General features: G+C 38.4%; 1 protein-coding gene across 1 annotated transcript in view; it reads left to right on the forward strand.

Moving 5' to 3' along the window:
* The first annotated feature begins 9405 nt into the window (after positions 1 to 9405).
* The window catches only part of LOC134320909 (interphotoreceptor matrix proteoglycan 1), a 42741-nt gene continuing 37967 nt past the window's right edge, over positions 9406 to 14179 (forward strand). The window contains exons 1-2 of the mRNA XM_063002548.1: positions 9406 to 9513; positions 13559 to 13718. Of these exons, the coding sequence (XP_062858618.1) occupies positions 9406 to 9513; positions 13559 to 13718 (268 nt within the window). The remainder of the gene's footprint in view (positions 9514 to 13558; positions 13719 to 14179) is intronic.

Consider the following 14179-nt stretch of genomic DNA (forward strand, 5'->3'; position numbering starts at 1 on the left):
ATGAAATGACACCAAAGCAAAACTCTCTTAGTCATATATCAACACCCATATACACAAGAAATGAGAGCGAGAACTGTGCGGCAACCATAATCAGTAAATAGATATTAAAATGTTTATATCCTGAAATCAGAGCTGTATAAACCTGTCAGGAAAACTACTCAAGTGTTATGGCCCCAAGCAGAGTGATGAAGAGAATTAAAGATGAAACTATTTCTAAAATTTGCAGAAGATTATTTCAGGGTTGCCAAGTCTTAAGATCTACAGTTAGCAAAAGTATGTGCCTGGAGGTTCCTTGATGCTTCTGGAACTTCAAATGAATCTGGGTTCCATTGTCAGATGACAGAAAAAAAAATCTTATGCTGAGTTAGTGTAAAAGGTAAACTAATCCCCAGGGATCTGTGATGGTTTGATGCTGTTTAGCATCATGGTCTTCATGAAGTACCAGGAGACTTCAGATAAAATGTGTCTCCTCCTCCAAGAAACTAAAACTGGGTCATGACTGCATCTTTCATTTTCCAAGACTGTGTTCCAAACGTACTGTACATAAAAATCCATACGACTATAGTTTAATAAGAAGAGAATTAAGCTTTTTAAATATCAGAATGGGAAAAGAACGAGTGACTATCACTGTGGTATGGTTGTTTGTCCCAGAGAATATCTGGAGTTAAACTAAAAACATCTAGGAAGCAGGAACCACACAGGTTCATGTTTTTAGAATTCTACAATGCCGCTTGGGTGATGCAGCACCAGTGAGATTTTAGTTCGAGTGTCTATAGAACTACAGAGGCAGTAGTAGCCTAGTGGGTAGAGCTTTGTGCTATCAACTAAAAAGTTGAGAGTTTGAATCTCAGCTCTACCATGCAGCCACTGTTGGGCCCTTAAACAAGGCCCATAACCCTCTCTGCTCCAGGGACGCCGTACAATGGCTGAGCCTGCGCAAAAAACAAGCTGGGATAGGTGGAGAGAATTTCATTGTACTGTAGGTCTGTATATGTATATATGACAAATAAAGGCCATTCTTCTATTCTTCCTCTTCTTCTAGAAAGAAAGGAAATGGTCGAGCAGAAGTATCTTATCCTGCAATTACGACCTTTGCTGGATGATCAAGGTGCCTGCATAAGGGTCAGTGGTGTTGGCTGTGACTCCCTGCCTCCAAGAGTAAATTGAAGTTGTGCCCTAAATCTAAAAGGGCACAGTCTTGTCTCCTGTTTCTAATAGAGCACTGGTGACCCTACTGGCACTCTTTTTAAAGTTGATGACTCTTCTAGCCTTTTTTCTCACATCAATGATCTTTAAAGTCTGCCGTTGGCCTCCTAGGGTCTTTGTTGGCTGTCTATGTCATCTTAGATGTTCCACTGTCCAAAAAAACTCTCTTTTGTTTCACTAGCTTTTTCAAGTTCCTTTCAAGTTATTCTGAATACAAAACTATAAGTATTTATATAAGAATATATTACCAGATTGATTTAATAGAGGATATTCAGTATTCAGGAGTGAATATTTTATCAAGTATTTCATCCAGCACTAGATTATAAGTCAACATTAGACCAGATGATTTTTGCATCCAATGCCAAAATTGTTTACCATTTCTTCAGAGACTTCAACAGTGTCGCTCGGTCTGTTTGATGATCAAACACTCCAATTCTAAAATATGATTTTCCATATCTATAATAGTAACGCTTCATTAGAACCATCTCCTTTTGGATAAAAGATTCATTTCCATATGAAATGGCTCCTCTGAGAATAAGCTGACAGGTATAAGGAAAGATAAAGTGAAAGGATCCGAATGTCATCCTGGAGATTTTTGCCTTGTGTGGAAATGACACTTCAGAGAGTTTACAGATAACTGCGTCAGCCTACTTGGTTAACAGGCTGTTTATTTTTAAAAAATGTACCCAAAAACAGCAAGATGTGTGTATCCATGTCTCTCACCTGGTAAAAAATTATCTCGAGTAAATCGAGTGTGCTTACATAAGACTTAAAGGAAATGCATTCACTCTGTCATGTATTGCTACATTAATAATAACTATATAACCAAACAACTCCATTAAAATGAACTGTGTATTACCATATTTTATGACTTGAAAAAGCTAATTATAATCATTTATAGAACAAATGAAAATGCACTATTGTTTGTAACTTTACATTTTTGTGTCAGTAGTTTTAAAATAATAATTCATTAAAAGCTCAAATAATTATTTATTATTTGATATGATTATAAGAATTTGTGTTTGCTCCCTGCCTCTGTTCACTGCCCTCAAGGAGTCTGGAATGTCGACCTGTGTCCATTTGTATTTGAGGTACTTCAGTTTCCTATCAACATTCAAAAACAAAACCAGATTGGCTGCTCTAAAAATTTAAATGTTAAAATACATAATGATGAATTAATGATGAAATACATTTAATTACAGTGGTACCTTGTTTCCCTTAAATTGATGCCCTTTGTCAAGAAATTTGTACCCTTTTCTTCAGCGCTTGGCTTGAGCGGTGCAATAACTCAATAAATGTCTTCAAAGTGCGAATATGAGACGAATCTGCATTTGTATGGAATAACCGCCAAATTCACTCTGAAAGCATCCGCATGTAACTGTGTTTAGCTGTTTCACTTTTAAACTTGTGTTTTAGCTCAGGGTGCTGATAAATTGTAAGAATCAGCTTTTCCGAGAGAGTCTAAAAGGTTAATCGTTAAAACAAAGCTTAATGTGACTAAAAAGTCACGTATTTTATGTAATAAAAGTGTATTAAAAGAACGACATCAAAACACTAAACCTCTCTTAATTATTACTGTTCATAAGTTCTCTTCACTAATTAAATTCCTCAATTGTTGTTTTAGTACAATAAGTCACATTAAGAACGGAACCCAATAACAGATTTCCCATACATCCTTATGGGAAAAAATACCTTAAAAACTCAATGCCAGTTGACGTTGAGTTTCAAGGCACCACTGTATTTTTATGGAAATGTATGATAAATCAAAGAAAAAAATTAAACTAGTAAAGAGCTACTGACTACAATCCGCTTTGCTCATTCCCATCAAGAAGACTACAGGTGGAAAGAGAGCATAACAAGAGCTCACTCTCTAAGCCCCTGAGGAAACACAACAACCGTCTAAAGCTCTGCCCAGTAAAGAACAGATGCCAAGAGGTTTCAGCTGGTGATTAACACAGAGCTATGGTGTATAAAACCTTACTACAATTCATTTATGAGTAAGAGTGACATGCCAAGCATACAGGTTATCAGTCTCAAAATTGTGCCATTATATGGAGTTCCTTTAGCTTGTTGGAAACCCCATTATAGAATAATGGGTGTTCATACACCTACGTCTAGTCTATATAATCAAAAGTTGGTCACAACATGATTAATCCACTAGGACTCAGTAACAACCCTTAATTTGCTTTCAAGGTTCAAGGTGTTGCAACAGTGGTGAATACTATAGAGCTAACACAAAAGCTGATAGAGGGGATCATTTCATTGCACCAAAAGGGCAGTGGGTATAAAAAGCTTTCCAAGACCTTGAACATTCGCAGTAAGCATACGGATAGTATTTTTAGGATGCAGAGTGTGAAATCCAACTGTAACCTGAAACAAGCATTATAATGCCTTTGATCTGTAACCATAGTAACCACTATATGTATGTGGCTATAGTTAAAAAAAAAAAAGTAAAACAGTATGTTTACTCACTTAAAGCAAAGCATCCAGAAGCTTTATTTTGAAACGTTCACAAGTAGTCGGGAGTCACTTCATTTGTTTTTCCCTTATAATTGATGAGCATCAGCTCTGCCATCCGGTTGGGCTGGGCGGCTACATGGACAACGACTGGCTGTCGTTCACACAGGGTGGGAGCCGGACCAGGGTTCATCATAACTGGTGCAATTACGACCTCTGCTGGCTGATTGATGGCGCATGCGCAGAGTCAAGGAATATTGTGGACAGGGTGTGGCTCTCCATACACAAAGCTGATCCACATATGAATTTGCCTCATGCAGGTGAAAAGATGCAGTTGGTACTGCACACATCTCCTCAGTCAGCAGTGGATGGTAGTATCGGTAATTGGATGTGACTATATGTGTGGATTCTGACCAACAGCCTCCCAGTCTGGTATGGAAATTGTACAGCCTCAGACCAGAAATCCCTTCAGAGAGTAGTAAGGACGGCAGAGAGAATCATCAGAACCTCACTCCCTTCCATACAACAAATATACCAGTCACACTGCCTCAGAAGAGCAACCAGGATAGTTGGTGACCCCATACACCCGGTCTATGGACTGTTCAGCCTTTTGCCCTCTGGCAAACACTACCGCAGCATTCGATGCGGGACTGCCAGACTCAGCAAGAGCTTCTTTCCACAAGCCACCAGACTACTCAACTCCCTGTAACAGCACACACAACATACCTGGTCACACTTACAGACTGTCTAAACACATTTATTTTATTTATTCATGCTGCTACTCTTTTATTCTGTGCAATAACTCAAGTATTTAAAACCAGGCATTTTATTTTGTTTTATTTATTACTTCACCGGTAGCATGTGTACAGTAACACTGTGTAATAACAATTACCTCACCACTGCTAATTATGTGCAATATTTTTTACTTATTGTGTATATATACAGTATATATATATATTTTGTATTTTACTTAACGTGTATTTTATGTCTGTCTACAATGTCTGTGCAATATTTTTACTTGACGTATATTTTTTAAACTTATATTTTGTCTTTTATTTGCTTTATTTTTAATATTTTGCACATTGGGGCTTCAGAAACGCAATCTCGTTCAGCTGTGCACTCCTAGTTGTATAGTCTGAATGACAATAAAGTTCACTTTGACTTGACTGACTAGATTAAGGAGAAAATTGGGGGGAAGATTGCAACAAAAAAAGAAGCATTTCCTCTAACTTATCATAATACAACACATGGGGTCACCTAAAAATATGAGTAATTTTTACAAACAATGTGAATTTGTAGGTAGAAAAATCTAATTAAGGGTCTCTTTTATATTTATTCATTCAATTACTTCCTCTACCTGCTTCATACTTAGCAGGTTACTAATTAACACTCGGTAACACAAGGCAGGAGTATTTATTGGACAGGGCGCCAATCCATTCTAGGGTGACACTTACCCATTCATTTAATCACTCACACAGAGGAACAAACGAGAGCAGCTAATCCAGCTTTTGAAATCCATTTATTTACCTCTAGCTTTAGAAAGACAAACAATAAATGTAACTTTTCTGTTTTTTTTTGTTTTTTTTATAATATGCCCTAATTCGGGGGCAATTATTGTCCTTGAGGCTCCTCTAACATCTAATCAGAAGGACATTAGTCTTGTAAAATGCACCCGGACTGATGTCCACTTTCTCTAGCCGCATTTAAAACATTATTCAGGGTTGTACAAAATCATAACATTTCCGCTTTCCACCATCTTTCTTCCTCTGCTTTCAACGCCTTTACAGCTCCAGTTGAATTATGGGATAGAATTATTGATTATCGGGCCGCAGTAAATGGCTGCCCATGCAGTAGGTCATCCAGGTACTTTTCGTGTACTGTTTAATAAATATTACGTATTCAGACACACTACCCGCTCTCACCTACTCTTCAGTGTGGAAGTATGCAATTTCGAACGCAGCTCTAGTCTATGTAATGCGTTTAATCGTTTAATCTGCCATCTAAAGTTCGATGTCAACTAAAATCCTCTCTACTTAAACAGCCGTGGGAAGCAAGGCAGCTCACTAGGTTTTCAGACAGACCCGTGGTCTCAGGAGTACTTCGGAAAAGCATTGACGCTTAACGCAGTCTGTCAGCTGCATCAAGCAACGCAAGTAAAGCTCTGTTAACCAAAGAGAGGGTCATAAATCAAGTCTATGCAGAAATATTGCTGAGTTCTCTGGGCTCAAGACAAGCGAAAAGTGCTTGATCAGCTCTGATCAGATTAGTCCACGCTTCAGCTTTTGTTCAATTTCTGAAGTCAATGAAGGTTCAAGAAAATCAAACCACAGACTCTTCTTTTTCTTGTTTCTTTTCCAAAAACACATTTCTTAAAATATGATCTACTACAGTAGTACCTTGTAACTCAATGTCCCCTAAACTCTAAACCTTTCAAACTCAATGCCCTTCAACTCAACGTTTGTCAACTCAACGTCAATTTGCTGTGCGTGCGATGTAAACAAAGGGGTAAACATTAGGGCGCTTTTTTGCTGTGTTGGGCTCCGATTTTTCTGTGAGGTTTTACTGTATACTCTTTATTGATTTTAAACTGTTTTTAAATTGTATTTTAGTGTTTTTTTTAATATCATATCCATGTTATGTTCAGTGTATACGTATCAAAAACAACCTCATTAGTTTACATTAACCTAAAATATATGCAGTTTCACGAGACCATGGAACGCATTAACATTTCACGAGACCCTTGAAACTCAACGTCTTTTGAACTCAATGCCACTCCCAAAACCAATTGATGTCGATTTTCAAGGTACCACTGTATGTATGTAGATGAAAGACCCTTATGACTACTACTTACTAATTAATAACCTTAATAATGATTCTGTGAACGTTAGCAGTTAGAGAAGCGCTACATCATAAATCGTGTGCGTCTTACTATAGAGTGTGTTAAAAACATCATGTAGTGCACCGATGTGATATAATCTGCAGATTTTGCATTAATCTGCTGTGAAAAAAGCCAAAGGTGAAGACTGGAAAGCCCATATAATTAGGTCACTGGTGAAAAGAACCCCTGGTTTGCACCAGTACTCATAAATAAGAGATGGAAGGGGTTAGGGGAAATGCAAAATGAAAATGCAAAATAAGGTTCAGAGAACGGCTAGCCGAGACTCCAGGTGAAAGCCACTAAACGGATGACGTGGGTGCACTGCAGTGGGTAAATCAGGGATTATGTCCGAGCAGCAGATAAACAGATTATTCCCTTTTTTAACTTCACTGCTGTTATTAGTACTTTGAATGCAGCCACGCAAACCCCTCCCACACTGTACCACCTTCCTTTAGATTTTCACATCCCAGAATTCCTACCACCTACCGTACACTCTTTAACCTTCTTCAGGTGACTATAATGACTGGCTTTTTTCTATTAGGGTCTAACTAAGGTAGAAGAAACTTCAGGTGTGGATATTTTGTTTAAATAAGGGCACAAGACAAAGACACCAGAATGCAATTGAGACACAGCTTTTTACTTGGACTTGGCATTTCTCTCCTTGTTCTACCAGTATCAGCTATTGAGGGTAAGACGCTGTTATCATGCTATTGAAAAATATACATATACATACTTGATTAATAAAAATGGTGGCAATCTGGTCCCACTGAGATTTACAAGATGTAAAGTAAAGCTTCTCCAATGAATGTTTCTCTGCAACCCTTTTATTTTGTGGACTATGCTATACAACACCTATATCATCCTCATGGACAAAGTTATTGTGAATAGTTATTGCTCACACTCAACAGGTTTATCAGCCTTAACCAGTAAGGAAATGTATATAATCTACCAGACAGACTTGATTTCTGTCACACCTGTACGATCTGTACGATATAACCCTTACTATCTTCTGTTGAAACTTATCATCAAAGTCAGGCAGTCAGTTGAAGGACTTTACAGAGTCACTGTGCTGCTGTCTAAAAAGGTCTGAGAAAAAAACATAAGAAAAAAAGTAGTTTAATATAAACACATAATGAAATATTTACAAAACAGTTTCTACAACATTAAGACTCCACTGAATCACAGCAAGAGCAAATATCTCCAAATACAAGTCAAGTCAAGTCAGGTCAATTTTATTTCTATAGCGCCTTTTTTAATGAACATTGTCTCAAAGCAACTTTACAGAATCCAGGACCAACAGATACAAAAACCCCTGTTGAGCAGGCCGAGGGTGACAGTGGCAAGGAAAAACTCCCCTAAAATTACTGGAAGAAACCTTGAGAGGAACCAGACTCAGCAGGGACCTCCATTTTTCTTGGAATGGCCTGGAGGATAATTTGAATAAATAGGATTTACACAAATCATACATACACAAAATTAAATTAAACTAAAAGTTATAACTAGCAAAAAATAATTGGAGTTCTTCATTATTTGTCTGTGATAAAGTCCGTAGTGAGTTCTTGACTATTTTGGTTCAAACAAGCCAGGTTCCCGTCACATCTAGCAGGAGCAGGATTGTTGGCTCAGCAGTCCTGACTTGCAGTCTTTCAAATTTGGATTTGGAACATGAATCTATCCAGGATTGTCCAGCTTGCTACAATGGACTTATCCGTACATCTGAAACAACAAAGGTTTTATGTTTGGAAGTAAAGAATTTCATAGTAAACATGGTAATAGTGTACTTATGTGAGGGATGGTATTAAGGAATGCTGAATTAGGAAATACCTTATAAGGATGGAAAATCATCTGTCTATGAGCTTAAGCTACATGTTCTGCAACAGGACAATGATTTATAATTAAGGTGTAGTCAAAACACAAACAAGAATTTCCAAACATGAAGCCTCACACCATCGCTGGATGTTCTGGGTTTACAATTCTTACATTAAGCTAGGCTGTGCTGTGTGTTGTAGCTTCTATTTATTATGTCAATCGACTGCCGTGAAATGTGGTACTTTTTCTTAAAAATTCGTGACATTTTTGAAAAATTAGGTCCATTAAATTAAGCACATTTTCCCGTTAATTTAGGAGGGCCCTATTTGTAATACGCAAAATTCATCGACATAATATATGGTTAAATATATATAGAATGAAAGCTTTGGAGTGGCCTGGTTAGAGTTCTGAACCTTAAAGAGATGATGTTGTGAGACCTGGAATCAGTAGTTTGTGCCTAAAAATCAAGGACAGACAGGCTAAAATATCTACACAGCGATGTAAGGAGTACAATCTAATCCTGGGAAGAATTTAATTGCATTTACTGCTGCTAAAGATAGCTACCAGAAATTAAGTTACAGAGTAATATAGGTTTTGTATCTAGTATGTCTCTTATATAAATGCAATTATGTTTATAGAACAGGAGACTGTAGGATTAGAGGATTGTAGACAGTGTAAAAACTATACCAAGATGTGTTTAAGTTCTGACTCTTTGTTGTTTTTTTTACTTTCTGATCGTTTTTGCTTTAATTTGTCTCCTGCCTGTATCCTGCTGACTGGGTAACTTTTACTAAACTAGCTTGCATGTGTCAAACTTTTAAAGTGTAAAGTCTTCATTTCATTAATCCTTTTTTTGCGATATAGTTACTGGTGACCATTTACACCACACCAACCGTGAAAACCGACCTGTGGGCCGAATTTGGTGTTACTGGCCCCGGACCTAAAGGTAACACGTGGTTGTGTAATCTCAAGTGGATTTGAAAACACTAATGCGCCCTGCAGCGTAAAACAAACTTCATTCAGTGGCACTAGCTTATGATTAACCTTAGTCTGACATGCCTTCTCCTGTTCACGAAGACCGCATTAAAGATCCAAAAACAGCTCAGCAGGTATTGCATAATGACCTGGCACAACCACACGGGCAGGAGTTAGATGCTCATGTGGTAAACAACATCAGATTAAAGAAGTACCTCACCCATTAAAATCGAGCATGGCTAACATGAACTGAAAATGACCAGGCATGAGTTGCCATGATATGTCTTGATTAGCTTGTTTATTACTTCGTTAATATCTTTGCTAAGTAATTTCACCTATTATGATCCACGTGACCTGAGTGTTGGGAGTTCATTAAGGAGTAGTTCCACATCAAAACATACTAATAACTTTATGCTAATAACACGGTAACAAGTGAGTAAGCATTCAATGACTGTGTAGTTTCATTGTTCTTATCAGCTCTCATTGACCTCATGTGAATAATGCCCAGATAATGCTCAGACAGCCTATTAACCGCAGTGCAACCATGTTGATATTTAGCCAATTGTAATAATGACAGATGGGTCACCTGGGTTCACGTTCTCGCTCAGTCATGTCCTTTCCCATAGCAACCTGCTGTCATATTCAATTTCTGTCCAGCTACTCGTTTATTAGATTTCTAGAATGAGAGTCATTTTTTAACCTTGTGGCTTTAGAAATGTATGATTTGGTCAGATACTGTCATGGGAAAAAAAGGTGGGATGACTGGATTGGAGGAATTTATTGGCACGATCGTAGGTTCTTACAGCAGTGGAAAAGCTGAAGAACAAGGAACAGATACTATGGCCCTCCCGTTATACTGCTGTAGTCACATTACATCGGGTGTTGGACTTTGGAACCTCTATTCTGTGCTACCTATTGTTTCTTATCTGTTTACACAGACATGTTGCTTATTTATGTACTTTAGACTCCCAGCCTCACTTCAAGCACAATATAACTAGTGATTTTATGCACAAAACAGCATAAAACTAATATTCAGGTTATATCAAATAATAATAATATCTAATTTGTCCATAAGAATACCTTTAAATCCATTAAATCTGACTGCTTTTTAGTTTATGTTTAGTCCCTCATGCCTCATTTGGCACTGCATTAACATATACAAATCTCATCTTTTGAGAGTGGCTTCGTCACTTCGTCTGTAGTGGCCAGCGCCCTCTTTTTTGCTGTGGTGTGCTGGGGTGGTGGCATCAAGGCTGGAGATGCCAATAAACTAAATAAGCTGGTGAGGAAAGCCAGTTCTGTTGTGGGTCTACAGCTGGACAGTCTGGAGGTGGTATGTGAGAAGAGAACAAATAACAAATTATCCAGGGCCATAGTGGATAATCCCTCTCACCCTCTCAATGAGAAACTATGGGGGCTGGGCAGTTTATTTAGTCACAGACTCATTCCACCAAAGAGCAAGACGGAGCGCTTCAGACGTTCTTTTGTGCCAACTGGCATCAGACTGCATAACATTTATATTTTCGGCATATAGCAGACGCTTTTGATTACCTTCTGATTACTGGTCCAGTACCTTAATCACTAGGCTACAACTGCCCTATAACAATAGCAGAATACACAGGCTGCCCTCACACTGACAAGGCAGCCCACCTTCCCCCCCATACAATAACTCAAGACCCCTTTCCCAGCACTGGACTGGACTGGACATTTCATTCTTTATACATATGTATATATTTACATGTAGAAAATATAGTGTTTTTTATCATATGGTTGTAATTGTCATACTGTTGTATAATAGTAATTGCTTTTCGTTGTCTATTTTATTTACTCTATTTACCGTACTTACACTGTACTAGAGCTGCTGTAACACTCGAATTTCCCCCATGGGGATCAATAAAGGAATCTTATCTTATCTTATCTTGGGTAGGGTCACAGTAAAACTAATACCATTTAGAACATTAAGCTCAAGACAAGCACAATCCTCAAAAACAAAACTTCCTGCCCTGTTCCATTAAACGTTTTTCACATAGGTCATTTAAAGCATGCCTCATTACCGTTCCTGTTTTTAGTAATCTGCTGGAATTGTAATCAAAGTGTACCGACTAAAGCTGGCATCTTTGTTGTTTCCTTGGTGACTGCTATTCTAAATCTATCATCTAGGGTACAATTACTGCTGCCAACAAGGTGACAGGACTGATGGATGTGTTCTTGAGATCTCTCACCCTCTCCCTTTTGGTGACTTTCCTTTCCGTGTGCCTTAATGTTTAAAATACAGCACGCAGTCATAATGAGGCACCCTGCTTGTGAATATGTAGTATAGAGGAAGAAAAAAAAATCAGGGTCACCAAAAACAAGGGCATGTACACACTCGTTACTATGTATTATGTATTTACACCAACAGGAATATTTAGAGTAGTCAGTCCACCTTTTAAATTTTTTGATACCTGGAGAAAACGCAGAAGCAGAGAAAAAATGTCAAACTCCTCACAGACAGTAACCAGATGTCCGTGAGACCTATGTTGTTGCGTGGCACCCACAATACCAGCTGCACCATCATGTGTTTTTTTCTTTGTGCCCAGGGTTTTTAGCTGCAGAGCCATTAAAACTATAATTAACATAGAAATTTACGGCAAATATATGAATCGATTACTCCAAACTTGTTGCCTCACAGTAAGAAGGTCCGTGTCCTTTCTGTATGGACTTTGCATGTTCTCCCTGTGTCTTTGTAGGTTTCCTCACACAGGATCAGATTTATCCTCCTCTGCTACTAAAAACCATCTTTATCATTTTAACTACCGCCACTATATTTTTAGAAAGGCGTTATCTGTAGTGTGAGCCTTCATACACTTAACACCACACATAAGGCTTAGAAAAAGTTTACTCCAGTCTCGTTAGTCCACAAACTTTTCTTCCATTTTGCTGGATTTTTTTTAGTACACTATACAGCCAAAAGTATTTGGACACCTGATCGTGAGCTTGTTGGACATCCCATTTCAAAAACAAATGGTATTAAAGTCTATGTGATCTTTCAGCTGCGCAAACAGCCACTCTTCTGAGAAGGTTTTTCAAAAGACTTATGTTGAGTATGTCTGTGGGAATTTGTGCCCAGCCCATTTGAAAGTGACACGTGAAGATCCAGTTTATTCCAAAGCTTTTCAGTGTGGCTGAGGTTACTGGAGTGCCTTTAAACGAAGCTTTTCTTCATGTCTTTATAGACCTTGCTTTGTGCATGGGGGTGCAGTCATGCTGGAACAGGCAAGGGCCTTCCCTAAACTGTTACTGCAAAGTTGGAAGCATATCGTTCAATACCAGTCAAAATGGCAATACATACATGCCTCAGTGTACAGAGTAAAGTATTGTGTAGGCTAATTTAGCCATTTCATTGAGTGTCCTTCCAGTATGTACATCAACTAGGACTGACCAGGGCAGCGTGACTGTACATTCGTGTTTTCTCTTCTTCTTTAAGATTAACGTAACTAAGCTCTAAAATGGGTTTGGTACTTTTCAGAGCTTATTGTCACCTTCTTTAGACTTGGGTCTTTCTCTGATTTGATCACTGGCTTTGCTCCTTGACTTTTTTTCCAATTTGTACAACAGACAGTTTCTACCATACAGCTAGACCTCTGTAAGTGTTAGAAAAAAGCAGTAACTGTTGCAGTTCACCTATACTGACATCCTTTTTCAAAACCATGAGCATTTGTATGGAGTTGTTCCCCTCTGAGCCTACAGCAGCTCTCACTCTTCAGAGTTATGGTGCGTCTAATTTACAGGTCGAAATGTAGGAAATGCCCCGGACAGGTCGCCAGTCCATCACAGGGCACTGACTTGCAATCAAGGTTCCAATTCATCTTAAATGTGTTTAATGGGTTGAGATCAGGGTTCCTTCACACCAGGTCATCAGACCATGTGCACAGTCATTATGGAACCATAAAGGGTCTTTTTACTTAGGAAAATATCATTTCTACTATATAATTCATTGGATACAACCGTTGCTAATGACTGTGGCTAATTTTGTGCCGGAAATCTTTACCATTTTACTATTTTACCATTACTACCATTATTGGACAAGCATGCATGTGAGAATTAGTGGAAAGTAATGTTGTGAAAAAAGAAAGTCTAATGATCATGGTTTTATGAATAAAATAGGAAATAACAACATTTCCTTTTATTCTAGAGGAAAGCAGACTGATCCCAGTATCCGAAGTCAGCAGCTCTCTACATTTGCTCAAACAGCTGAGCTCATCCAGGCAGACCTCTGGGATTAGGTCCATGTTTGAAATGACCAGACGTCGCACAAAGAGGTCAGAGCTTTTTCACTATGGGGTGAAAGTATGTTCACAAGAGAGCTTAGGAGAGGTTCTAGCAAGTCATCAGGCCTACTACAAACTGAGAGGTAAGAGTCTTTATTGATAATCAGTAAAAAAAATAATTTTAAATAATAAAAGTAATAAGGATTACGGAGCTTTTTATTTAATTAATGAAGTAAGCCAGTCCTTAAATCTCTTGGCACTCATCCTGCAATGAGCTTCAGCTGTGGATCATTAGCAATCAGGGGCGTTAACGTTAAGGGGGCAGGTGCACTGGGGCCCATGGCGGAGGGGGGCCCTCCACGACATGAACTGAACCCCCCACAGCAACCCCCCCCACCCGGCAGCTTTAGCCAGGTTGTTATTACTATATTACAATAGTGCAGCGGCGATATGTGAGTAACATTTAGCTCAGCCAATCAGAATGCAGCACCCGGTTTATATATACACACACACACACACATATACAGTATGTATATATATACAGTGTATCACAAAAGTGAGTACACCCCTCACATTTCTGAAAATATTTCAATATATCTTTTCA

This window comes from Trichomycterus rosablanca, chromosome 9, assembly GCF_030014385.1.
Source record: "Trichomycterus rosablanca isolate fTriRos1 chromosome 9, fTriRos1.hap1, whole genome shotgun sequence".
Classification (NCBI taxonomy): domain Eukaryota; kingdom Metazoa; phylum Chordata; class Actinopteri; order Siluriformes; family Trichomycteridae; genus Trichomycterus; species Trichomycterus rosablanca.